The following is a 25,570-nucleotide window of genomic DNA, read 5'->3' as shown; positions in this document are numbered from 1 at the left end:
GGAGAGTTTGCTGCAGCAGAGGAATCGCTCTTTTTCTCTCATCTCCAGCGTGATACTTTCAGCTAATGCTGTGTGTTTGTTCTGGAAGCGTCTTTCAACTTTACATTTTTTGTTGTTTGCAAATTTCTCGCCACATATCAAGCATACAGGTGAGCCAGCATCGTTGGCAGTGAAAGCAAATGAATACGTCCACGCAGAATTAAACTCTCTAGTTTCCTCCATGACTTCTCTGTAGATTACCGAGGGCGGGGCTCTACAGATCATGATCAGCCACCTGCAGGGAACGCTGATAGATAACTACGTAAGAAGCAAGTGGCGGATCGCGTAGCTCCGTCGTTTTTGAATATTTTACTATTTTGCTCGACAGAGTTCGAATCCAGGTTGATGCGATCTTTCCATAAATATATTTTCTTCAATGTATTTCTTCATACGTGGCTGTGATGTAGTGCTCACTTGTACAATCGTATTTATTTATTGACATATAGTTATCTATAAGTTATTTCACCAATATTTACCTTTACAAATTCTTCAACATTTTTAATTACCACACTTTGTACTTAAAGCACAAACACAGCGACCTGACTCGTGGTTTCAACAGTTACGTCCACGTTCTGCCTCTAAATCCACCCCTGAATCTGTATATGTTATATCGTTATTGGCTATAGGAAGCGTGAGTCATCAGAACGATCGGTTGCAATTGGCTCGAGCATTACAAGAAAGAAGAGGGGCGGGCACTGTCCTTCAACACGGACTCTCGTTGGCTATTGTAGTCTGTAGACAGAATATGGAAGCTCCTAATAGGTCAATTGAGGTGTCAATCTAAAGGTCACAATGCAGCCGCCATTTTGAGATACAGAGACCGTTAATATTTACATGTGAACTGAAGTTACATTGGAAAATACAGAGAGCGTTAGGCATATCTGCCGGCTAATTTGAAATGATGCAACAGCAGTCGGTGGGTGTTTATGGATGTAATAATGTGTGTCTGTGTGTGTGTGTCTGCTTGTGTGTGTGTGTGTGTAGTTGGAGGAGCTCAGCCCGACAGAGAGCAGAGGAGATGCTCGCTGCAGTGTGATAATAAATTACACCAAAATATAAAAAGTTCTGATAAAAACACCAGTAACGTCGGGGATTATCAATACTGCTCTCTTTAATAATTTAACACCGGCCCGTTTAATACCGGGTTTCGGTACCTGTCCCTATCTTCAGATAACGTAAAATCCCTAAAGACTCACTAGAACCAGTGAATTATGTAATTCATATTTGATTCCAGCATGTATGTCCATAGGCTGTAGGCCATGTTCAGACATGCACCTTCTCTGTTAGATTTCCAGGTGATCCTCTTCCTTACACACCTCTGCTCACACTTTGTGGACGCTCCCTAACTGGCCCCGTGAGGAGGTCTGAGACGTTCACGGAGCCGATCTGACTGACTCCTCGTGAACTCTGCTGAAGAGGGAAAAGTTGGTGAAGATGCACTGAAACCGAGACAGCTGCCAAAGACTGCGGTTCTGTGCAGCGTTTGGTTCCGTGTGAGGAGTCCTCAGACCGGCGCAACGGTAAGGTTTGCTGACGTTTATGCGGAAGGCTGCTGTAGAGCCGCAGTGGTTTCGGTGTTTGCGTGGCAGAAATGTGCACCGGGAGCGTGTTCGTGTTAGTAAAGACGAGCAGACATGCGATCTTATGGAGACAGCGTGTAATCTTTATAAAACACACAGGGACTATGGCAGCAGGGAGGTGGTGTCTTTTACTAAATGTGGGAGAGAAAGAAACACATGATTTGCACAGCTGTCACCGCTGCAACACACACTTGTCACGCAGTTACAAATGAAACCCAGTTCATCTTGTGGTGGCTATAACTTTAAAAAGTGTATTTTTTTCAATTCCAGGTTTAAACAGTTCTTCAGAGATGACTGACCTTGAAGCAAAGCAGGACTTTCAGCCTCCACTTTAAATCCACTTACAGTATATATATATATATATATATATATATATATATACTGGTGATCATTGGTGATCATCATACAATGAGTAGCTGGGAACAATGTCTTTTTTGATGAAAAAGAAGAAGTTCAAGTTTCAAGTGCACTTTACACTGGAGGAGCTGACAGCAGTGCCTTTTGTCAATGGAGTGCTTTTCTGCAAAATCCGGCTCATTGATGGTGGGGACTTTGCCATTTTGTCATCCAGGTATTTAGAACAACATGTCACTTCCTTGTTATAACCTGCTGAAACGTTATATTGCATGCAATCAACACTTGAAGTTAATCTGCTTTAAATGGAACACTTGAATTGTTCTCCACACGGTTTAAATACATGTTTTCCCATTTCAATAGTTGAAGCTGTGTTCTGTAGAGCGGGACTAGATTATATAGGGAGTGGATACGTGACCTCTGTTAGTTTTCCACCTCAGATAAGGGGTGGTACGGCTGTAAAACTGGTATGAAACTGCATGTCTTGCAGTTCAACCTTTAGTTCACCACAGTTTGTTATTTCACCCTCATGTCTCTTTGTGCTGTTTCTCAGCTCCACCCTGGCGTACATTCACACTGGGAGCTGCCCACAGTCTTGTCACAGCCTCTCTGTGGGACTATGTTGAGGTTAACTAATTTGCCCAAGGGCTCCTTGGAAAAGTTATTGAGGGAGCAAAAATCATTTACTCTGCTGCAAGGATTCAAACGGGCCAGCTTCTCTTACCATCTAGACCTCTGCAGGGTCTGTTCACGAGGGTTGTCCTCGACCAAAGAAAATCTTAGTCGATTACTCCTCGCCATCCTGGCTTTTTGGTCGTCGCCATCCTGACTTTTTGGTCGTCGCCATCTTGGCTTTTTGCAACCAAAAGTGACATGAGAGGGTGGAGCTAATTGACTCATAAACTTCTTTTTACAATCAGAGGAGTCGCCCCTCGATGGCCATCAGAAAGAATGCAAGTTTGAGGCTCTTCAGCATTGGCTTCACTTTTCAGACTCGGAGGTTGTCGACTGTAATTAAGTCATTCAGCATGAAAAAAAGCACTGAAACTACAAAGAATTAGGGACTAGTAGTTCCATTTTGATTATCTCAATAACTAGGACAATGCTTCCAAAAAAACGACTGCTGTTCTATTTTCTAATTTATTTTTTAAGGAATCACTCTAATTACAGTTGTGGCTCAAAATGAATCAGCTGCTGCAATAAATAATAAACAATCCTTTAAGGACCAAACATACATTTGACATGTTTTAACCCATTTAGAGCATACCATAATGTCCAGTATAATGTTTTTCTGTACGGTTAGGAAACCAGGTAGCAGGGACCAACATTTTTACCTGATAAAGAAATGTATGCAAATCACCACTCAATACTATCGTAACTTTGATGATGGTTAAAGAACTGTAACTCAGATAAGGTCAATATCAATCTCATGTGTGTGTGGTTCTGAAGTCAATGATGTGGTTAGCCTAGCTTAGCATAAACACTGGAAGAGGGGAAAAAAGCTAGCCCAGCTCTCTCCAAAGCTAACAAATACACTTACCAACACCTCTAAAGCTCGCAAATAAACACTTTGTATTTCATTCCTTGTATTTCGTACAAACAGAAATGTTAAAATGTTTGTGTTGTAAGCATTTCTTCACAAACAACAGTTTTTGAATCTGCCCAGTACTTCTGTGGGGGGTCTCCAGCCATGGAGTGGGTTGCCTGATATGGTGTGTGTGCACAGGTCCTGGTCTTGGCACAAGCTCAGCTGTACCTGTAACCTGGCTGTTGTTTGCCTAGAAGTAGACGAGAAGGTAACGCTTTCTAAAACCACAAATTGTCTCTTTTACTATTAATTAATAAAAGAGACATGTAATGTTAATTAATAAGTGCTTGCCCTGCTCCCAGTCTGTATGCTACGCAAGGCTCCAACTCCGCGTAGGAATGAGAGTGATATTGATCTCACCCTTGAAAAGAAAGTGAAACAGTGATAGGATTAATGTGTCGTCTGATCCAGTTAAAAGTCTAGCAGCTGCATTTTGAATCATTTGGAGCAGAGAAAGGAAGGAATGGGTTAACCCCATCTACAGGGCATTACAGTAATCAAGGCGAGACGTGATAAAGCATGTGCAATGAAGATAAAAGAGTGCCTCAAGTTAACCCTTGGGGTTTGCCACATTTAACGGTAGCATGCGATGAAGAGCAATTTCTATTGTGACTGAAAAGGTTCTTTCTGTCAGGTAGGAGTTGAACCATTTCAACACAGGACCCTGTAGTTCAACTTCTCCTTGAAGGCGCTTCAACAGAATGTGGACAGAGAAGGATCTCGTTATTCACCTTCAACAGGGCCGATTCAGTGCTAGCCAGCGCTAAACATCGATGGGAATCCGTCACAGATTGTAGATGGATTCAGATAGCAGTGTTTCCCACAGGCTTCTGTGAGATTGTAGTGGGTAGACCTCGGACCCTAGAGGGTTCCGGGGACATGCTACTCTGAAAAAACATTTTGTACATTTTAAAATGAAATGCATCAATCTGGTGCATTTTGAAAGTGAAATGAAGAGGCTAGATGTATGAAGTGCTCTTGTAACTATGTACAAGTAAGTAAGTGTACTTACTGTAAGTACAATTTAGAGATAGCCTACTTCACTTGAATATTTCCGCTTTATGTAACTTTATACTTCTATTCCACTACATCAGAGGGACCTGTTGTACTTTTAACTTCACTCCTTTGATTTGAAAACGTTAGTTACTAGTAAGGCTACTTGGCAGATTCTGATTCTTAATACAAAATATAAATCAGCTAATAAACTATGATGTATTATTCAGTAGTAGTCTAATTATATAATAAGTAATTAAACCCTTACCAGCTGCAACATTAAACGCATTAATACATCAATATTTAGTATTTAATGATACGGGCCTAGCATAAATATTTTATTTGAAATGGGCCACTCTGCATAATGAGCAGACTTTTATTTTTGGCACTTCACATATATTTTGATGCCAATACTTTAGTTCTTTGACTTAAGTAAGAATTTGAATCCAGGTTTTTTCTTGTAACTGAGTATTTTACACTGTGCTCTAGTAAACAATTGAATCATAAACACACCGGTTGTATGAAGACCATGGGTGAGACCACGGGTGAGGTCATCCAGCCAAGAGGTTCCAAGAGTGTTCCTGTGGTCTTTTCCATGTTAAGGGAGCTACACAGTCCAGAGTTCCAGAGCAGGATGAGTAGGAAAGAGTGACGAGCTTCTCCGTGTCAGTGCAGGAGGAAAGTTGGTAAGAGCATCGTACAGGTTAGCACAATTATATTGCGTATACTTATAAAAGATTCTTATGCAGTGGTAAGATATAAAAGCACTCTACGCATGATACTGGATTCATTTACATTTTTTTTTTTTTTTAAATCAACACAAGTCTCAACATGTTAGCCTCTATCATTCACCCAAGTAGTTTAAGAAGCCTTAATTAAGTATATAAATTGATAATATAATAAATCATTACATGCAGATAATTCAGTTTATTCACAATCAGTTGTGGGAAAGTGGCAGAAATATGACTTTATGACAGTTATATATTTTATTCATTATTTAGAAATGTTTCGTTGTTTCTTTAATTTTGCTTTCGCTCGTTTACGACTCTCGACTTCTTTGACTCAATTATGATTTCTCAAGTTGGTTAATGTAACAAGCTGACGGTTTAGTGCGCCGAATTGCATTGCACGTCATTCAATGCGACAATAACACACAGGCCAAGCATTCACCAGGTTTAGGCAGCATCGGCTATCGAAGAATGAACCCGCACGTATCAGAAGCATTTGCATGGCCACAAGTAGGCCAATGAAATTAGCAATACCCCTAAACTGACATTGTTCATTATACGACGTCAACAATGGCAGATAAATGATATTTCATGCAGTGTTTCGGTGTTTCAGTTGAAATAGTAAATGGACTTGTACTTGTATAGTTAGTATTTGACTATAGTTTGACACCGGCTGCAGCTTTGCCATGTTCCAGCTGCTGGAGCTGATCCTGACCACTCTAGATAATGCTGGTGATTCCGCCAGACGCTTCTTCATTGGTTAAAGGGATGCACTCAAAACCAGCTGCTTCTTGACCTTTGTGCCCTTAAATATTTGCCCTAAAACACTAAAGGCCTTGTGGCCTTGCCCCTAAAATAATGAGATTCCAGGTCTGATAATCATATTATAAGGCTGAAATAAATCTTCGCTAATGTTCCAAGGTAATACTGTACAACATTAAAATTCCCATGACCCCCGCTGACTGAACCCTTTTCTATTAATTCTGTAGTTTTTCACACTCGCTTCACTTTCACAAGATTACAGACTGGCATATTTGGGATCAGCCAATACATCACTCTCAATCCCATGTTGAACCTTGAAGCCACTGCCACCTTAGACATACACCTGCTAACTGAAGTCAGTGCATTGTTACATAAGAACCTATACATCATACTCTAATAACACACTCAAACATAGCAGCCAAAAAACATTACAGGCACTATCTGTCATGTTGTCTCAAATGTAATGTCTTTCTTTCAATCTTTTTATTTTCAGTTTACACAGGTTACATGCGACATGCCACTCACAAACAGAACAGCACAAAATATACCTGCCAACCACAGAAACAACCAATCCCGGAGACAAAAACACAAAAAAACACACAAAAAAACGGTAACACTAATCATGAATTTCAGTATTAATATGCGTTTATAAAGCATATATTAACATAGTTCCTAACCATTAGTGCATATCAAATCATTATATATCTAAATGCATGAATAATGTAAATCTAAATAAGTTATTAATCATTCACTAACACTTTCTAAAAGATCTTATTAATCATCTACAACTACTTAATAATTGGTTTGTAATATATAATACTTCATTTACAAATGGGGAATCCATCATTTATAAAGTATGAAAACACAATAATGAAACACATAATAGACGAGCTTATTAATCAAGAATAAAACATTTATAACTGTTGTTATGAACTGCATACTAATGAATTACTAATGTAGGAACAATGCTTTATAAATGATGAATTAAGTGTTTACTCATACGTAACTAATGCTTCATAGTGTGTAGTTATTATAAAGGGTTACCAAAAAAACACATAGATCAAAAATGTAATGTCTGTAACTGTCAATGTGTGTGTGTCTGAATGGGTCTGCTTGTATGAGTGTGTGTATATCAGGCCCATTTGCAACTTGGTCTCATTCCTCAGATTCTTCCACCAGAAAAAAAGACAGAGGAACCAATAGGAGGACAGAGTTCATCAAGTGGGAGTTTTCAACCCAAACACATTGGTAGCAGAACTTTAGTGTTCTTAGAAAACGAATTGATATGCAGGCAACACAAGTAAATATTCACTTTGAATATAAGCAGACAAGTGCAGATGCTGTGTGGTGCCAAGGTGGTGCTGTGGTGAAGTTACTGTCGGGTAGTTTACAACCTCTAATGCAAAACTATTCTTACTCCGTGAAGCTTGAGTGGACGGGGACTTAAAACAAAGCAAATAAAGCCAACCATGCACACAATGGCAGTATTACCAGCTGTGCTTCATAAATCTAAATGAGATTGAGATATGAAGTGAAAGAAGGCTACCACAATCATCAGGAGATTGTGGTAGCCTTCTTTCACTTCAACCATTCAATTTGTGCATAAAAACGCCAGAACAAAAAAGAAATAGTTGAAATAATGCAAAAAGGTTTTTGTGCTTGCCTGAGGTGGAACAGTTGTTGTTAATGGATGAAGCAAAAGGCAAAAGAAACTTTGACTAACACCTGTTACTAAGATTCCACTAAAGAGACAAAAACATCAGATCTGTGTGGAACGATGAGACTAAAACAAACAATGGGCGATGTACTCAGCCGTCACTAACCAATACATGAGCCCAATCACACCAACCTGTCTGCGCCCATCTCACCACTCAACACCGGTTTTGTGTCTCAAAAAGCTAACCTCTAATCCAGCCACATCTTTGTTGTCAACTTTCTTTCTGGGTGATTACCATCATTTCTTAAATCAGCCAACAATATCCCCTGAAATGAAACAGCATGTATTGATCTCTAAGTCAGACTGTGCCAGTCCTTTGGTAGATGTGTCCTAGCCTTATAAAAGCATAGCTTCATTGTGAGAGAAAGCATTGCTTGTATCTACTTGTACAATGGTGTGTTTGTGAAGGCAGGCAGCTTGGGCTGTAAGAAAAGAAGTGGCAGAACCTGTCTGGCCATTTTCTGCCCCTCCCAGGCAGCCGACAGCCTCCAGGCCTGTTGTTTTAAGGGCTGCAAACGTCAGGTCACCCTTTAGATAAGCAGAGTGGGAGGGTTCCTCTGATGAAGACAAAGGTAAAATGAGTGTTGGAAAAAAGTGCCTGAAGATACTAATCTGCTCAGCAGTAAACAGCAGACAGGCACAGTTGGAGTTGGTGGAGTCCAGTCCAGAGCTAAAAGGAGAGTGAATGTTGGAGATAATCAGCTTGTCACAAACAGCACTCCGAATGAATACTTATGTGGCTTTGGTTAAAGGAACAACTTTGCTGCCAAAAGCAAGTTATTGCAGCTTCAATTTAGCTTTATTGGGAGGGAGGGACACTACAAAACCTCAATGACGCTTTGCAGTTTTCATATTTTCAAGAATTACTCCTGTGGTAGAAAAGCAAGCATGTCAGAGTAAGTCTGCACATGTGTGTGTTGTGTATCTGAAATGCTCATCTGACACGAGCTGCGCAGGGACAGATAACATCAGAGTTTACCGGCCAAGTCAAGACAAGCCAAGCACGCTGATGCCCGTGTGTTGAGGGAATAAAGTGTAGAGAAGTTCAAAAACCCTATTGACAGCTTTAGTATTAGTTCCCTGATCTCAGCTGTTATAGCTGACATTCACTCTGTATTCATTAGTTTAGTGAGAAAAGCCTGCTGATAGACTGAGGGAGGGACACGCTGGATCATTCCCATCAGTCCTCATTTCCCTCCGGGGCCTCCAAAATTCCACAAATGAAGAGATGAGGAGCACACTCCTTTTTAGGCCTTTATTTCTCCAGCGAAAGGAGTCTTCACATCTCATGGAACACTTTGAGGTTCACTGCTTTGCCCAAGGAGCAGAAGAGTTACAGGAAGCCTCTATGTTTTTTTAAAGGTTCTTTCAGAAATGCATGTCATACGTCAATGTAATTCCAAGCTAACGTCAGTCTTATGTCTAACAAAGCGTCACTTTCACGTAAAAGTCAAGAAGGTAATGCTACTAAGTCGGACCTAGTAACAAAAGATGTGGTTTGATTTGATCATTTTATTGAGTACTAATCCACTATGTTTTCAAAATCCGGCATTATTATGTAGTTATTTCGGCATGCAATTAAACTATAGCAATATTTGTTCACTGTGGTTCATACAGCTGTAGTAAACCAGCCAACATGGTTTATTAGATACAGTGAATACGGCTCGCTGAAACGCGATGCAAAAGTTGCTTCACGTTTGGTGTGAACACAGATGAGCAAACTCCAGCGAATGAACTGTGGAAAAATTGCCCTGATAAACAGCGAGCGATGTAGCTGTCTATGTAACAGAGAGCGATATTCATCAACTGTCAGTTACTGTCAACGTCCATTTGGACATGAGGTTGGAGGTGAGCGGGTTAGGACATCTTCATCAGGAATAACTCATCGTTTCCTCGCATCACATCCAGTTAGAGGTGTTGCACAGATAATGTCATATTTATAAGATTTCATGCAAGCTAATGCAACTAACTATGCTAATATTGTTAACGATAAGGCCACTCACACAACAACCACGCCACAGCTATGCCCAGAACAGAATCCACACAGCACAGCCTCTCTCTCTAACCCGAGACACACACACACACACACACTTAAGCTTAGTTTATTCTCGAGCGTGGCACCATAGTGCGAGCCTCCACAGATAGCACGTGAGCTCCGAGCATGTACGGAGCTTTTATGCTGAGTTTTATTTGTCAAGCTATCTGTTCACACAAGTTTGTCACCCAGACAGTCTAATCTGGTGTGTGTGTGTGTGTGTGTGTGTGTGTGTGTGTGTGTGTGTGTGTGTGTGTGTGTGTGTGTGTGTGTGTGTGTGTGTGTGTGTGTGTGTGTGTAGGGAGGAGGTGCAGCAAAACTGTGTTCGATGGAGGAAGAAGTTCTCTTTTGTGTGTAAAATGAGTGCCAGTCCAACCACTGGAGTGTTGGACCCCTGCATCTGCCGGGTCTCTGTACGTAAGGTAAACGACAATTCCCAGCAGCCACCTCTCTTGCTTCTCTTGGTCATAATTTAAAGACAGTGCCATTTCCCCCATAATGCAGGAATGATTATACGCTGCATGATGAAAGTAACTGGTTTGTCCCACAGCACCTGTTCCAGGTTCCCCATGATGTGATAGTATATGTTCATGAGTCTGACACAGACTGTTGTGCTCTCTATCTCTCCAGGAGCTCAAAGGAGGAAAGGCCTTCTCAAAGGTAAGGTTATTTTCTGACAATATCATTAGCAACCAGCATGACATAAGACATCAACAGTCATCTTTAATCCAGCTCAGACCTGTTTAGCGAACGTGTTTGACGTGTGAACTCTGGTTCATAGAGCTGAGTAGTCAGTGATGCTAAAAGCTGTGCTAAATATCAGCCATGTCAACATCACAGGGCTTCGTTAAAGCGGCATGTGACAGGGCACAGTCAGAGGTAATGAGTGTGAGAAGTAGCCAGTAACAGATCACGCTGTGTTTACTACAGTGTGTGCGTGTGTAGTAACAGCTGAACTTGAAGCACCAGTCCTGTAGTTTAAAGTATCAGCTGTTTGAGCTCCATAATAAAGTTTAGAATATTGTCATGTCACACCCTGATGATAGGGATCATTTTAGCTTTCCACATTGTGTTTGTCACGGAACTTTGGAACTGTCTGCCTGCACGGTCTTCTGTTAAAACATAATAAAAAGGACAATCGCTTTGTACAAAGTTGACATTTTGTCCTGATAAGAGCACTAGATGAAAGCTCATGGAATGTCCAAAATGAAAAAGATTTAGCTTCTGAGGAGCATGAATGAGCTCAGGAAATCATCCTCTAGGAACATGAATATCCACAGTAAATGAATGGCAACCTGGCCTGTGCCGTCAAGATACCTTTGTCTGGAGTCTGGACCGGATGTTGGAATCAACAATCAAGTTAAGACTAGACTAGAGGAAGAGGAACTTGTTTTGAACTCGTCAGGAGTTGCCGTACTTGGTCCAGTACAACTAAACAATCAAATCAACTTTGCTAAACTTATGAATTTAACAAGATTTTCAGATTCACTGGAAGCACAAATGGGAAAAAATTGCAAAAGATACGTTACTTGAATGAACAATGAAACACACACACACACACACACACACACACACACACACACACACACACACACACGTCGGTGAGAAGCGGTGCTGACTGGGCAGAAAATCATGAATGAGGAGTTTAAAGGAGGTCATTGAGTTCGACATAGGGTCACTCTGTTTCCCTTCATCCACTTCCTAGAAAAGAAGTGGAACAGACTTGACCTTTTTCTGTTGTTTTCTCATGTCTGTCTGTTTGCATGTCTGTCTGTCTCCAGCTAGGTTTTGCTGATCTCAACATTGCAGAGTTTGCTGGTTCAGGCTCCACAGTTCACTGCTGCATCCTCGAGGGTTATGACACCAAAAACATTCGACAGGATAACTCTATCCTCAAGGCAGGGAAAATACACAATCACACACACACACACACACACACAACCGATCAGCAGGTTTGGTAACATCTATGTTTTTTTTAAGGTAACAATTGGAACAACTCTGCTGTCTGGGGATCCCTGCTTTAAAACGTGAGTTCCTCTATTTCAGTGATTGTGACTCTATGGGCTCCCCCTCAGACAAAACTGAGACAACCCCCTCCCCCTCAAAACCAGGGTTTTGAGGGGGAGGGGGTCTCAGTTTTCCCATGATTCTGGTCTTTTCTCTATGATGTGAATTTACGGGCGTTCAGTGCCTCGTGATGGACATCACACGATGATTTCCTCAGAGTGTACGCCACACTGAATCTAAACAGATGTCGATCATGACTGTGTTCAGATTTGAGTTGTGACTCAGAAGGACTATGATTTTGATGCAAAGTGTTTTAAAGTACCGTAATAACTTCCATGAGCAGTGTGTCACATACCTTGATGATAAACGGGCCAAATAGCAGCCAAACTTCAATATCTAACTTTCCTTTGGTTTTAGAATCCTAGCATGCACTTGCTCCTGACTTTTTTAGTCCTCAGTTTGTTTTGTGCCCGTGTTTTCACCATCAGACTTCCCAGCACGACCAAATCTGTCTCCATTGGGGACGAGGACCCAACCCTGCAGCTGGACTGTAAGGGTGAGAGCACTGATTCCACCATGCAGCCACTAGGGGGCATCGGGGAGAGTCCTCGAGCCTTCAAACTCCGACAGTCGTCAGTACGCAGCTCAGGTAACTGCTGTGTCCTTTCTAAACAACTGGAATTGAAGGATTAAACAAACTCATTGCAATTTGGGTTATAATTGCTTATTTTTGTAGTTTTCAGTTATGAGATTTGGGAACAGAGTGACATGGTAACAGGGAAGTCATGGGGAAAGAAACATGAGCAGTCAGACCGTTAGACTTGTTGTAACCAAGCCAACAGATTGTCTAAACAAGTTGATGTGGAGGGCAAGCTGAAAGTGATTGCACCTGAATTGTTGATAATAATCCCTCATTGCTCAGGAAAATATGCACAATATGGTAGCGACGGTAGGTTCAAAGTACGTTATCTTACCTGGGATCTGATCATATGACTGCTAGTGTTTCTTTTTAAATGTAAATTTAACATACACATATCTGAATGTTATCCAAAAATGACAGAAGGATAACAATGTCATTATTCTATGGTTTTCTGATTGTCCACAAAACTCATGAAAATACCAAATCCAACAATGTGTTAATGGGTCACAGGAACAGTGTTTCTGGAAAGAGCTTTCTCACTTTGTGTGACAGTGATAGTGAGGAAAGAGGACGGAGAGAGCAAAAGGCCGTGGGTCGGATCCAAGATTTTGAATTTGTTTTTTGAAAGTATTGATGTGAAACAACAAAATGACTGAAAGTATCAAAGGGAAAATTGTTGACAGTTATATGCCACTAATAACAAAGTGACAGACACCGTTTGATAGTCTTCAGAATTGATCAGATAATGTCTCTGATTCATATCCTACAGTCAGGTCTGTGTGTTTATTGTGTTATCTGCAGGGCTTCCGGAGGAGGGAGAGGGTGTGTCCAGCCCAGATGAGGTCTTTCACACTGGTCATTTCCGCAGCTCCAGCTATGCCAGCCAAATCTCAGGTCAGAGAGCTTCTCAGGAGCTTCTACTTCCTCGTGCTAAGACCAGCGATGCTCTGATAGAACAAGCTCTTCAACCTGAGAGTGTTATTACCAACACCATGTACCGTTTCCCAGACATTAAAGACCGGATGTCTCAAAAGCTCTTGATGCTAAACGAACTGAAACCCCCCCCCCCCCCAACTTCCACATGTGTTATCGTTTTTGAAACCATACGCAAAAAACCTTGGAATAATCTTTGACTCTTCAATTAAGTTTGACAAACATGCATTTCGTGGTGAGAGGCGGCTTTTTACAACTGCGTCTCTTGGTGAAAGTAAAAACCCTTTTTATCATTCCAATATTGTGAACAAATAATCTATGCTTTTATAACCACTCGCCTTGTACATGGGAGTCAGTCAGTCTTCATGTTCATGTCTGCAGTATGTACAGAACGCTGCTGCCAGGTTTCTAACTCGTTCCTGTGAAGTGAGACTGTTTCCCCGTCAATTTCAGAGTTCCTTTTGAGACTCTTGTCACGGGGTGGAGGACTCAAACGCAGAGTAGCGTGAAGCAGGTATTTAATGAACAAAAATAGGAATCGTTACCAGAACACAACAGGGAGTCCAAGCACAAGACAAGAGACGAGGGTGGAAATCCAGCAGGAACGAGACCGGGCAGGCAGACGGGGAAACCAAAAACAGGATGCCCAGAAACGGACGGGTAGACATGAAGATGATCTGGCAGTGGGTGACTGAGAGGCAGGAGTTTATAAAGTGGCTTGAACAGGTGAGGAGAGTTGCGCTGATGAGGAGGGAGAGCTTGATTGGTGATAAGAGGCAGGTGAAGGGAGTTAGGCTGAGGCTGATGCTGACGGAGTGACTGATGGCAGTTTAGGGGCAACTGTACCATCTCTGTTGCGGGTCCCAGTCTGTGGAACAAACTAACTTTCCACATCAGACCTTCTACCGAGTGGTTCAGAGTGAAGACTTCAGACACAATTATTGTTTCTTGGCTTTTGATTGCACATAGTTTACTAAATGGTTGTTTATTAGTTTAGCATTAGGCTACGCTTTCATTTGATCTTGATCTCTGCCTGTTAGATTAATGCTTTTGTTGTCTGCTCTATTGTAAAGCACTTTGGTAAGTTCATGTTGTTTGAATTATGCTATAGAAATATATTTGATTTAATCTGCACTAGGGGTGGTGCTGACTAGCAGGCCCTATGCTGGATACACTATATAGAACACTATCAAGTGTTGGTTGCTGTTCATGCAGGTGCGGCCAGTGGAAAAAGGAGAAAAGTAGACAGTTTTCCAAGAAATGTCTTCAATGGTTAAAGGGAAGCCAGCGTGCTTGGTGTGTTCATAACAGCAGAGAGCAGAGCAATAACGGGGACAGCAGAAACACAAAGAACATTCAACCAGCAAGACCATCTTGCAGGAATTGTTGAGTTTAACAGACAAACATTCAACATTGCAACAACAGAAGCAGATCTTAAAACAGACAGATGGGATACACTAAACTGAGAGAGTTTAAAGTAAAAGCCTGGTTGAATCCCCATTTGTGCTATCGACGCTGTCATCTTGACTGTAAGGGAGCTCGGAGGGACAACTTATTGTTATTGATAACTTACTGTACACATTCCTGCACTCCTTTTGCTTCTAAAAGGACCTTTCAATAAAGGGATCTCAAGGGATCTTTATGAGACTACGGGTTCCATTAAGAACCCTTTTTGGAAGAAAGTTCTTCAAGCATTGTTGAAAGCTCCTCCCACCTGCAGCCAGTTTATATTTCAGTATAGAATAACTGTACACACAGAGTGGGAGGAATGGGGGTTAATGACGATTCTCCCCTCCCCTCCAGGCTACAGCACAGCTCACTCTCGCTGCTCCAGCCTGACTGACCTCAGTCACCAGAGGAACACGTCCTCCAGCAGCAGTGTCTCCTGTGGGTTGGCTCAACACTCCCAGCTACCTCCCTCCTCCCCCACCGAGCCGCACCGACAAGCCACTTCTACCAAACCAGGGAGACCTCCTCTACCCTCTGCAGCAGCTCTCATGTCCAACAGATCCTCTAGGTAGACACACACACACATCTGCGCTTTTGACAAAACACACCTGCTGTCACAAGATGGTTTCTATGTGAGGCATGTCTGAACTCCATCACACAGATAAAGGTTTAGGTTGAATCTCAGGCATGTGTAAACTTACATGCTAGAAAACCTCCAGGAATTCTTCCCTCTCTGGGAGGAGGCGTGTTCTGTTGGTCACATGCAAGGACTTCAGACTTCAGACCAACCAGTACGAAGACAAGAATGGAACAGCTTCATATTCTCACCGCTTCATGCGCTGTTATCATGGAGCTACTATACATATAACGTATATGTCAACAACTGGACCATAATACTCTCACAGTAAAGACTTCAAATTGTATAAAGTTTGAGTTTATTCCCATTTACAGTCAGTCAAAAATAACAATTAAGAATCAGGACTGTTGCCGTATGGAGAGAGCAGCACCCTCTGCTTTGCTTCGGTTGTAAGATGTAGGTTATAGTTCACTGCCTTTTCATTGGGCATCAACCTCACGTTTCCTCCTGTATTGTTAAAAAAATAGACTTTCAAACATTTCAGGTTGTGGTCAGTCGTTAGATGCGCGGAGCAGGTGGACATCCGCATTGATTAAAATGATAGACATCCGTTGTGTGAGACATGCAAATGAAAATATGTCTGATACACTTGCAGTCTAGTTCCATCAAACATTACAGCAGTGGCTTCTGGAAACACACTCTACTGAGTGCACCTTTCTAGTTGAGCAATAGATGACATTTTAAATTCTATTAACAAAATGACCCTGAAGACTGCCCTGCATGACAGCAATCCAATTGTCAGATAAGTTCAAAATATTAGATACAACAAATAATGCTGCACAACTTCATTAGAGCACATAAACTAAATGACATTGAACAGGCCTGGCATACTTCATGTCAAACCAATTGTTCTTGAATCAACGACTACTGTAGCTTTTAAATAGCTGCTACCAAGTGAACATAGAACAGGCTCCACCCTTCACCCACAACAGACTGCAGTCCTTAACATCTGCTACATGATGGAGTCGGTTCACTGTAGCTAGTCCAGCTGCAGGTGGGATAACGTTAGATGTCCCAGACTTGTGTAGCAGAAGGCTGTTCCATGACAATGACCAACAACATGTTCTTCACTCGGGACACTTTACATGAATGTACAGAACGGCCATGAATGGGCCTCAGCGGGTGTTTCTAGCTCTCCTTTCTCACGCTGGAGGGGAAAACAAGATGACACTTGTTTAGTTGTAAATGTAACTAAGTACGTTTACGCATCTTTTGTACTTATTCAAGGTACTTGAGTACTTTCTACTTCTCCACTACATCTCAGAGGTAAACATTGTAGTTTTTACTCCTCTACAGTTACTTTTCAGATGACAGTTGCATCCCCTTCCTGTCCAGTGAAAACCAACACTCTCCAGATGTGTTGATGTTGAATGTTTGTGATAAACTGAAGGATGAAGTGTTCCTTTATGTGTTGAGAAAATCCTCTTACAACTTCAGCTAAACAAACTCTTTAAAAAGCCTCTTGGATCAGCTGGAAAATGCGTCGTCACAAAGCTGAAAACAGGGAAGTTCTTCTTTGTAGAGATACGAGGTTCTTACAGGACAGCGACCAGAAACAGAATAGTGAAACAGTTTACTGATCAATCAATACTTTTATCAATTTTGCAGATAATACTGACATATTTTGACCTCCGTAAGGTTTTGAATTCAGGACTTTTACTCGTTGTGGAGTATTTTCACAGTGTGGTATTAGTACTTTAACTATATTGACGTGCATAATCGGTTATGATAACATTGCACTAATACAAAGTCATTAGTGAGATGTGGAAACATGCGCACCTCTCTAGAAAGAAGGCCAAAGGAGCAAGAAACAAAAGCCTACGAAGCTATGACTATTGCACATTTGATCAGGCCTCCTGGGCTGCACGGTGGTGTTGCTTCAAAGCAAGAGGGGCCTGGGTTCGATTCCCAGGCTAGACGGCCCTTCTGTGTGGAGCTGCATGTTCTCTCCAGGTTCTCCAGCTTCCTCCCACAGTCCAAAGACATGCAGCGTAGGTTCATCAATGTCTCTAAGTCGTAGGCGTGAATGGTTGTCTGTCTCAATATGTCAGCCCTGTAATAGTCTGGAGATCTGTCCAGCCCCCCCCCCCCCCCCCCCCCCCCCCCCCCCCCCCGCGACCCTGATCAGCACAAGCAGTTAAAGATAAGAGATGTGTGGATGGATCAGGCCTCCATGAAAATAAAACAGTAAACACACTTATGCCTTACGTTGTTATGAGCTGCTGTTTACCAGCTATTGGCCAGATGGAAGGTCTACTTGTTAACTCTCACTTGTGTTCAGCCTCAAACCCATTGGTTCTTACTGCCAGCATTTAAAAGGCCTTTAAAATGGCTCACAAACATATATTTAATTTTTTTACAAGAGCTCAGTGATTTCCTGAAACAGCTGTAGTATTTATCAAATGTGAGTCAAACACCTATCCTTTAAAATGAGGGATTGCTGTATGAAGCAGTAACGGTTCTGCTTCTTGCAGAATGTTGTATTTCAGATATGAATCTTCTCTCTATTGGTGTTTTATTTTGTCCAACAACAGGAGAAAGAAGGACACTGTGGAGAGGCAGCCCAGCTGTGTGGACGACACCCGCATTGATGCAGACGACATTGTGGACAAGATTGTCCAGAGTCAGAACTTTTCTGACAGCAGCAACAATGAAGGTGGGACCGAGTGTAAGTTGTCAGGATGTAGTTTCAGCTCTACGTTTGTGTATCACAGTGGTCACTTCTCCTCCTCGTTTTCATTCAGACAGCAACTTGAGACTGTTTGTCAGCAAAGATGGGACCACTGCCCTCAGCGGGACACAGCTCTCCAACAGGTAAGCCGTTTTAAACAGGTTCACTCATTTACTGGATCTTTTTACCGAGCCACTTTCTGTTACCCAACTGATCGTGTGTTTCTGTGCTTTCCCAGAGGAACACCTGGTATTTTTGAGCCGGTGGTCATCGAGACTCACTGAGGGAGACATTAACACATCGAATGTCTGAGACTCTATGTGCATACTTGTCTTCAGCGCACATGGCTTGGAATAAGACTACTATGAAATGGATATGGAACTTTTATACGATATTTAGTCAGGTGATGGGAGATCTGTAACATATGATGAATGTATTTTCTCAAATAGTGGACGTTCCTTTTTTCTTTTCTTTTTCTTTTACCTCAAATCAAGAAAAAAACAGGCCTTTATTTCTATATTATATTATCTTGTAAGGACATTTACGTAATATTCTGATCTACTTCTGGTTGTTAGCTGTTGATGCAGATCTAACATGTCCTCTACGTATGTGTGTTACATTAAAACACTGCTCGGGGGAATACTTCAACCTAATTTATGTACACAAATAAGCAATTAATGACAAGTTACTTTAACAGCAGGAATTTGAGGTGCCTAAAAGGACTGAATTGACTCCTTCATATTGATATTGTGTGGTCATTCAGTTCAGTTCACTTCATTATCCCAGATGGGAAACACATTACATTCATTTCAGTTGTCCTTATATTTGTACACATTTGCCGTGCTACATTATAGCAATACTGGCAGCTGTGGAAGCTGCCATGAAGGCCAAGGTGCCTAATGCAGTTGAAAATCAACACTAATACGTTTTCTGTGGGAGGAATTCAGATTTTGATTGTGAAACAATGTTGTTATCTTTTACATACATAAAACATTTGTTGGAATGTTAATATTGTACATTTTTAGTTTGAGAGCATTCATGTCAAATTTCATTTTGATGTCAAAAGCGTCTTCCCTCCTGAGACTAGTGAGAGTATTTCTGTTGAGAGGAGAAACTCAGAGCTACGACATAATGTACAGATACCAGTGGCTTCGTCTGTTTTTCTCGGCTGTAATCTAAGCACCGGATTTCATTTGAGGATTTACTGTAATGTGAAAATAACTTCCTCTTCATTGGGTGTGGGTCAAGCCAGCCTAGTCCAGTGAGCCAGATGTTTTCTACAGAAAATGTGCAAAATGTTTTGTAAAAAGATTTGATGTTGTAATGGCTCAGAAACACAACGAGCTTCAGTCAGGTGGTCAAAGTTCTTGTTTACTGAGGTCCAAAAACAGCCAAGGGTGATCAAGGTCCAGCACACTGCCTGACCTTGATCACCCTTACTGTTTGTATATATTTACTGTATATATATATATATATATATACACTATATATATATATACACTACCGTTCAAAAGTTTGGGGTCACTTAGAAATGTCCTTATTTCTCAAAGAAAAGCACTGTTTCTTTCAATGAAGATAACATTAAATTAATCAGAAATACACTCTATACATATATATATTTTGCAATCAGAAGTGACATAAGAGGATGGAGATAAGTACATCTTAATGCTGAATAAGATATTTTAGGTGCACAAAAGGTTAAAATTGTCTTGAATGAAGTGAAAACACAGACAAATCATCTTTGAATATATCACTGACTTATGCAGTAACCTGTTTACCGTGCAGGGATTTCCTACCTGCATTACTGAACAAGGGACCAGTCTGAAACATCCAGTGAAACTTTGACCAGTGCTTGGTGCACAAATTACTTGAACAATAGCCTGTAGTGCAACACTGAAATAATGGTGCGTTCAGACGGGCCTCGTCAACTCGTAAAACTGAACATTTCTGAGTTTATCACTCGGAAGAACCACCTGATTAGCATGCAAAATACAGGACAGACCATAATACCCACTTTAAAACAAGGATGACTGCAAACAGTTGATATCCATATAACTTGGATTTCTCTATCATAATGTATAAATAGTAATACATGTAACAGCCGACACCATGCTGGAGCTAATAACTAAAGTGTTTTTGATTTTTCACTGGTCCTGTTCTTGTGATAGATTTACCGTTGATTGATGTCCATACAGGTCAAATATGGTTTCATTTGATTTTATCGTATCATCATTTCAAGGCTTTACGAGTTGATGAGAAGCCTCCAAATGCAGCACAAGAGCCATAAGTGTCTCTTTCTGAGGGCACACGTCCTCCAGACAGACTGAGACAAAATCAGTCTGCAACTGAAACATAAGCTTTTATCCCCTCTTTAGACTTTGATGCCATGTGATCGCTACATACTTAATATACTATTTTGCACATGTTCGCACTTTGAGACTTGTTTAAAACCACTGAAAGGAAATGGAGATTGCACAGTTGTCTAAAATGACATATGAGAGTTTTTGTTTAATTGAAATGCTCTTGTTAAAGTGCAAATGTAATTTGGTGAATCTGTCAAAGACACAAAGCATGTATTCATATGGCTGGCCATATGTAGCCGTCCATTCTCTGCACTTACAAATTACTTTGAACTTAAATGCTCTTTTAAACTAATCAGGAAAGTAAGATTTTCTGGTGATATACTTGCATGCTCACCACAGACTCTTTCAAACTTTGGACAGATTAACTGCCACACATTAAGTACACACAGATTAGCTGAGTCCAGAATGCAGACTACAGGCTATAACATGTTTTACATTACGGCAGGCTGCCTAGAAAAGTTACTTAGAACTGCATTAATGCTTTTAGCAGCAGAAGAGGCAGTAAACACAACATTGACATATTATGACATTTAAAAGTGGGCAAACAGTTGACTATTTACACATCCAGCAGACACAGAGCAACACCAGCTTTCATTTCATTTGCCAATATTCTCTCTCTTTTAGCTCTGTTTTTGGTCTCCACCAACTCCTGAGAAAATATCTGTCTCTTTAGCTGCTAAATGCTCCACTATGTTCACCAGCTAGTCTCTAACCGTGTTTGTCTTCTGTTTGCTGCGGAACAGTTTATCATTGCTGCTTGAGATTGGGTTGATGAGAGCAGTCTGTGGGTCTGAAAACCAAAACGATGAGCTTAAAGAGACTAAAAAGCTCTGATGGGAACTGCAGAGTTGGTGACAATTTGCTGTGGGTGACCAATTTAACATTGCACAAACTGTATTTTGATCCATTGTTCATATTTTAAAAAGAGTGCAGCTTTAAGGTAACTTCAACTAGAACTCTTTATTTTGCCAGTTCTTTGTTTTGTGAGGGTGCTGCAGTGAACTGCAATAGTTGAATGGTTTGTGTGTCACTTTGTGAATACAGCTAACAATGATACTGTAAGTATCATTGTTGGCTGTAGTGACGTCAGTCCCACAGCTGCAGCAGCACAAAGCCCCTATTGAACCAGGACTGACAGTAAAGAGGCTCACCCCACAGGACTCATTCTGCAGTGTGTGTGTGTTCATGTCTTTGTTCATGTTATGTGTGAATGTGCCACCACATGCATGCAGGACATGCATGTTCGACTTTGCTCTGCTCCACCAAGCCCTCTACTGGGTAAATACTGGATGCAGTGATATCGATCCCGATAGCCGAACCTGGTCTTTGGATATCGACCGATACAGAGTAGTGATCCAATACCAGTGTTTAATCAATAAGCTGTATGCCTCACTGTGAGGAAGAGACTGGGATCAATCTTTATGCGTAAGGCAACATCAGGCCTGATTTAAACATTGTTTTCTTAAATGTGTTAAGATGTAACAAATATATACATAGATATAAATGTACTGAATTGTTATTTATTAAAATAATCGTATCTGATGCCAGATTGGCCCCATTGTCACTGAAACCCAATCCAGCTATTTGAATCAGTATCGGACCGATACCTGATACCAGTATTGGTATCGGTGCATCTCTAGTAAATACCGCATACATGTAGGATTAAACTGGTGAACATAGCGGTACTGGGGGTGTCACATGGGGCTCAGTCACAGTTTTCCATTGCCATCCACACTGAAGCACTAGAACTAGGAATATTTATACTGTACGGTACTTAGTCATAAAAAGTAGTCATCTTCCAATCCCCCACTGTCATGCCTGTATCTGTAAATGAATTTGCTCGTATGTATGAATGGAGCCAGTCCCCCCCTGTACACATGGAGTATGTGGGAACCATGGCTACACATGTAACCATTCAATCTATTTTCCTTTTATTTTCAGACCAGCAGGCTGATGCAGATGTGTACTTAATCATATGTCAAAGTTGATATATAGTTGATATTGTATGGTGAGATGGGGTATTATTGGAGGGTGTGTTGGTGAACGGTCTACTACTGCGATTTGTTTTTTCAATATTTCAAAAAATTATTTTCTTTGTACCTGAAGATGTGTAACCTGTGACTTTATTAATAACAATCATACAACTAAATCTTTTTTGCATGCGGTAAAAATATTTTTTTCTTTTTTGATAGTTTGAAAATACACACATCGCAGCATAATTAGATCAGGATTATATTGTATTTGTAGCTGTGATTCAGATTTCATTTGCATATGTAGGCTTTCTTGATGGAGAGAATATAGACACTACTTTTAACTGAACAATTATTGAATTCAAATGAGGCTTATCAAATTGGATCTACACTTTAGTAGAATTATATATTCATATAAAACTTCTCTTAGCATGAATACGTTAAGGAAACACCTTTTTGTCCTTACTTGTGTTGTCCTAAAAAGTAAACATGTGAATGGATGATTTTAAAAAAATAGATACAAATGTTTTCTCTCTTTGTATTGAAATACTGGGAAAGACATGTAAAAGTCACATCTGCTGCACCCCCCCCTCTGGAACGCCCTCCCCATCCACATCCGTGAGGCTCCCTCCCTGTCATCATTCAAACAAGCCCTCAAAACCCACCTCTTCAAACTCGCCTTCACCTGCTGACCCTGCACCCTACCCTCCACTACATGACCCATTCTCCACTTACCAAAAATGTTTGTTTGTTTTGTTTGCTCCTCTGTCTCTTTTTTTGTTTTTTTTGTTTGTCTCTGCCCTATGTAAAACGTCTTTGGGTACTTAGAAAAGCGCTGTAGAAAATCAAAATATTATTATTATTATTATTAAGAGTTGAGATTTACATCCTATTAATAACCGTAATGTGAGTGTTGAGGAGCAATGAATTATGATTTGCACAAACATGCATACCAAATAAAATGGTAAAGACTGGAAGCATCATCATTCTGTATTTGATGTGGAGTTATTCATTGGTCATATATCAGTGGCGGGCCGTGCATTTTATAGCTGGGCCTTCACTGTCCTGCAGCTGGAACACAGCTACGGTTATTATTTGTTTCGTGCAAAAATGAAGCTCAACACCTAGAGATAGAGTGAGTCTCCTCTCTTCTCTGACGAGACTTCTGTGAGACTGACCGCCTGTGAGTGCTTTGGGGCGGCTCACGGCAGCCCCCGCTGCTCGTTCACACTGTGCAGAACGTACAAGCTTTAACGTCAGAGTCAAAACACCAGAAAAGTCTCCAACAACACCAGAACAAGTCACTAGATTTGTCACTAGTAGCTTTTGACTCGCCATGAGGGTTTGAAAAGTCGCCAGATTTAGCGAGAAAGTCGCCAAGTTGCCAACACTGGCACCGGCTAAATATGTCCCCAGAGCAACATTGGACGTAACAATGGTTCCATCTTCATAAAAACAAGTTGTACAGATAATAATATATAAACAAGCATATTAAAGCTACTGCAGATGTAAAAACAAATGCATTTAATTTACCAGAGCTGCTGTTCACTATTTAAAGTCAAAGTCCATCCTCCTTTCTTTGTGAATAAAGAGTTTAATCTCACGGTTGTTCAGTACATCCGTGCATTTTAGTTCCAGTTAGAAGTCTTTCTCGATTCATGGACGCCAGTGAAGACAGTCGAGCCTCACCAGTTGTATTTCTTGAATAGGTTTTAATGCGTTTGAGGCTGAACATGTCCGCTCCACAGAGGCAGCAGATATTGGGATTGTCACCGCCCAACATGTCACACTAGCCCACTGACCAATCACATATGGCTAGGCCAGCTCGCAGGCTCTGACACGTCAAAGAATACGCCCAACATGTCAAACTAAAGATCTGATTGGTTGAAGACTATGACAATCAATAATATCGTCCCCATTCACTTAAACTGCACATGGATTCACTGGTGAGTCTGCAGGCCTCGGGCCTCTCTTCTTGCCTAGAGACACAGAGGTGAAATCTGATTGGATAAAAGCTCTACTTAAAACAAGCTGCACTGGAAGCAAAGCAACTGAGGAACTGAGGAAGTAGCTGTGCAATGAGAAGATAAGATAATGGGAAAAATATTTTTATAAATTATAATACATGTAGTGTATTTAAGAAAAATTATTAAATTATAAAATAGCTCTAACTTTGTGATTCTGTTTAAGACAGCAGAGAAGGCTTTGCAGGCCCTGACGTTCCACCGCTGCCATATACACATGACTGGTGGCCATGCACCTCACATTAAAGTGCCTATTGAAATGTTAAACCTAATTATAATCATACAGTTGCTTCAGAAGGTATTCAGACCCCTTCACTTTTTACACTGTATTCTGTTGTAAATGGGATTAGATAAAATTGCCATTTCCCCCCATCAATCTACACGTAATTACTCTTTATGATAAAGTGAAAACAGCAAATTGAATTGATTGGACATAGTTTAGAAAGGCCATGAAGTCTAAGGAACTCTCTGTAGACCTCAATAACATTGTGGCGCAGCATAGATCAGGGCGTCAGGGGAAGTGTTCCTGGGAGCACAGTGGCCTCATTCATTGTGAAAAGGAAGAGGTTTGGAACCACCAGGACTCTTCAAAGAGTTTAATGTTCAGTGAAACTGGAGGGTTTCAAACAGCCTTGGTCAACGAAATGAACAAGACCCCACATTTTTACTGTGTGCACACCATAAGAGGAACTATTGCAATTCTTAGAATGACGTTTTAAGGGACCTTTTAGCTCCTTTCACAGAGTAGGTACTTTCCCAGCTCAAGAGCAACCATGAGTGACAGTGGTGTACAGTGATTGGTCAAATAGCTCCGTTCAGCGACTTTTAAAAAGGCCAACTCTTCATATCTTAACCATTTTAAACCTATTTCTAAGCTCCCATTTTAAGCTAAGATTTTAGCTGAGAAAGAAAAGATTTGATCTGGTTTTAGAGAAAAACACTGAAATTACTCTTCTTAAGGTCTTAAAGGTCTTAAAGGTCTTATTGCTATCAGCTGATGCTGGCCATTACTCCATTTTGTATGCTTTTGGACGGTATTGGCGAGACTGCTCTACAATGGTTTAGGTCATACCTAAAAGA

The 25,570-nt window shown here is 41.0% G+C and overlaps 1 protein-coding gene across 3 annotated transcripts; it reads left to right on the top strand.

Annotated features, from left to right (window-relative positions):
* Nucleotides 1–1,399: 1,399 nt before the first annotated feature.
* On the top strand, nucleotides 1,400–23,452 carry eeig1b (estrogen-induced osteoclastogenesis regulator 1b). 3 transcript variants are annotated; one of them, XM_079179753.1, is made up of 12 exons: nucleotides 1,400–1,559; nucleotides 1,890–2,190; nucleotides 10,098–10,218; nucleotides 10,427–10,456; nucleotides 11,578–11,694; nucleotides 11,777–11,823; nucleotides 12,292–12,452; nucleotides 13,245–13,337; nucleotides 15,180–15,393; nucleotides 17,997–18,118; nucleotides 18,207–18,276; nucleotides 18,372–23,452. In XM_079179753.1, the coding sequence occupies exons 2-12, from the start codon at nucleotides 2,045–2,047 to the stop codon at nucleotides 18,415–18,417; spliced, it is 1,167 nt and encodes a 388-aa protein (XP_079035879.1). In that variant the 5' UTR covers nucleotides 1,400–1,559; nucleotides 1,890–2,044; the 3' UTR covers nucleotides 18,418–23,452. The 3 variants fall into 3 exon arrangements, with proteins under 3 accessions (XP_079035879.1, XP_079035878.1, XP_079035880.1); XM_079179752.1 differs by having other exon boundaries at nucleotides 11,582–11,823; XM_079179754.1 differs by lacking the exon at nucleotides 1,400–1,559 and having other exon boundaries at nucleotides 2,060–2,162.
* Nucleotides 23,453–25,570: the final 2,118 nt, after the last annotated feature.

Source organism: Pholis gunnellus (assembly GCF_910591455.1).
Source record: "Pholis gunnellus genome assembly, chromosome: 18".
NCBI lineage: Eukaryota > Metazoa > Chordata > Actinopteri > Perciformes > Pholidae > Pholis > Pholis gunnellus.
Note: the sequence above shows the minus strand (reverse complement) of the source record. Positions and strands in the feature narration are given on the sequence as shown.

Coding starts and splice junctions, on each gene's coding strand:
- eeig1b (XM_079179752.1), top strand. CDS start 2,045: ATGTCTTTTTTGATGAAAAAGAAGAAGTTCAAGTTTCAAGTGCACTTT. Junction 10,219..10,426: donor GCCGGGTCTCTGTACGTAAG/GTAAACGACAAT, acceptor CTATCTCTCCAG/GAGCTCAAAGGAGGAAAGGC. Junction 12,453..13,244: donor GTCGTCAGTACGCAGCTCAG/GTAACTGCTGTG, acceptor TGTTATCTGCAG/GGCTTCCGGAGGAGGGAGAG.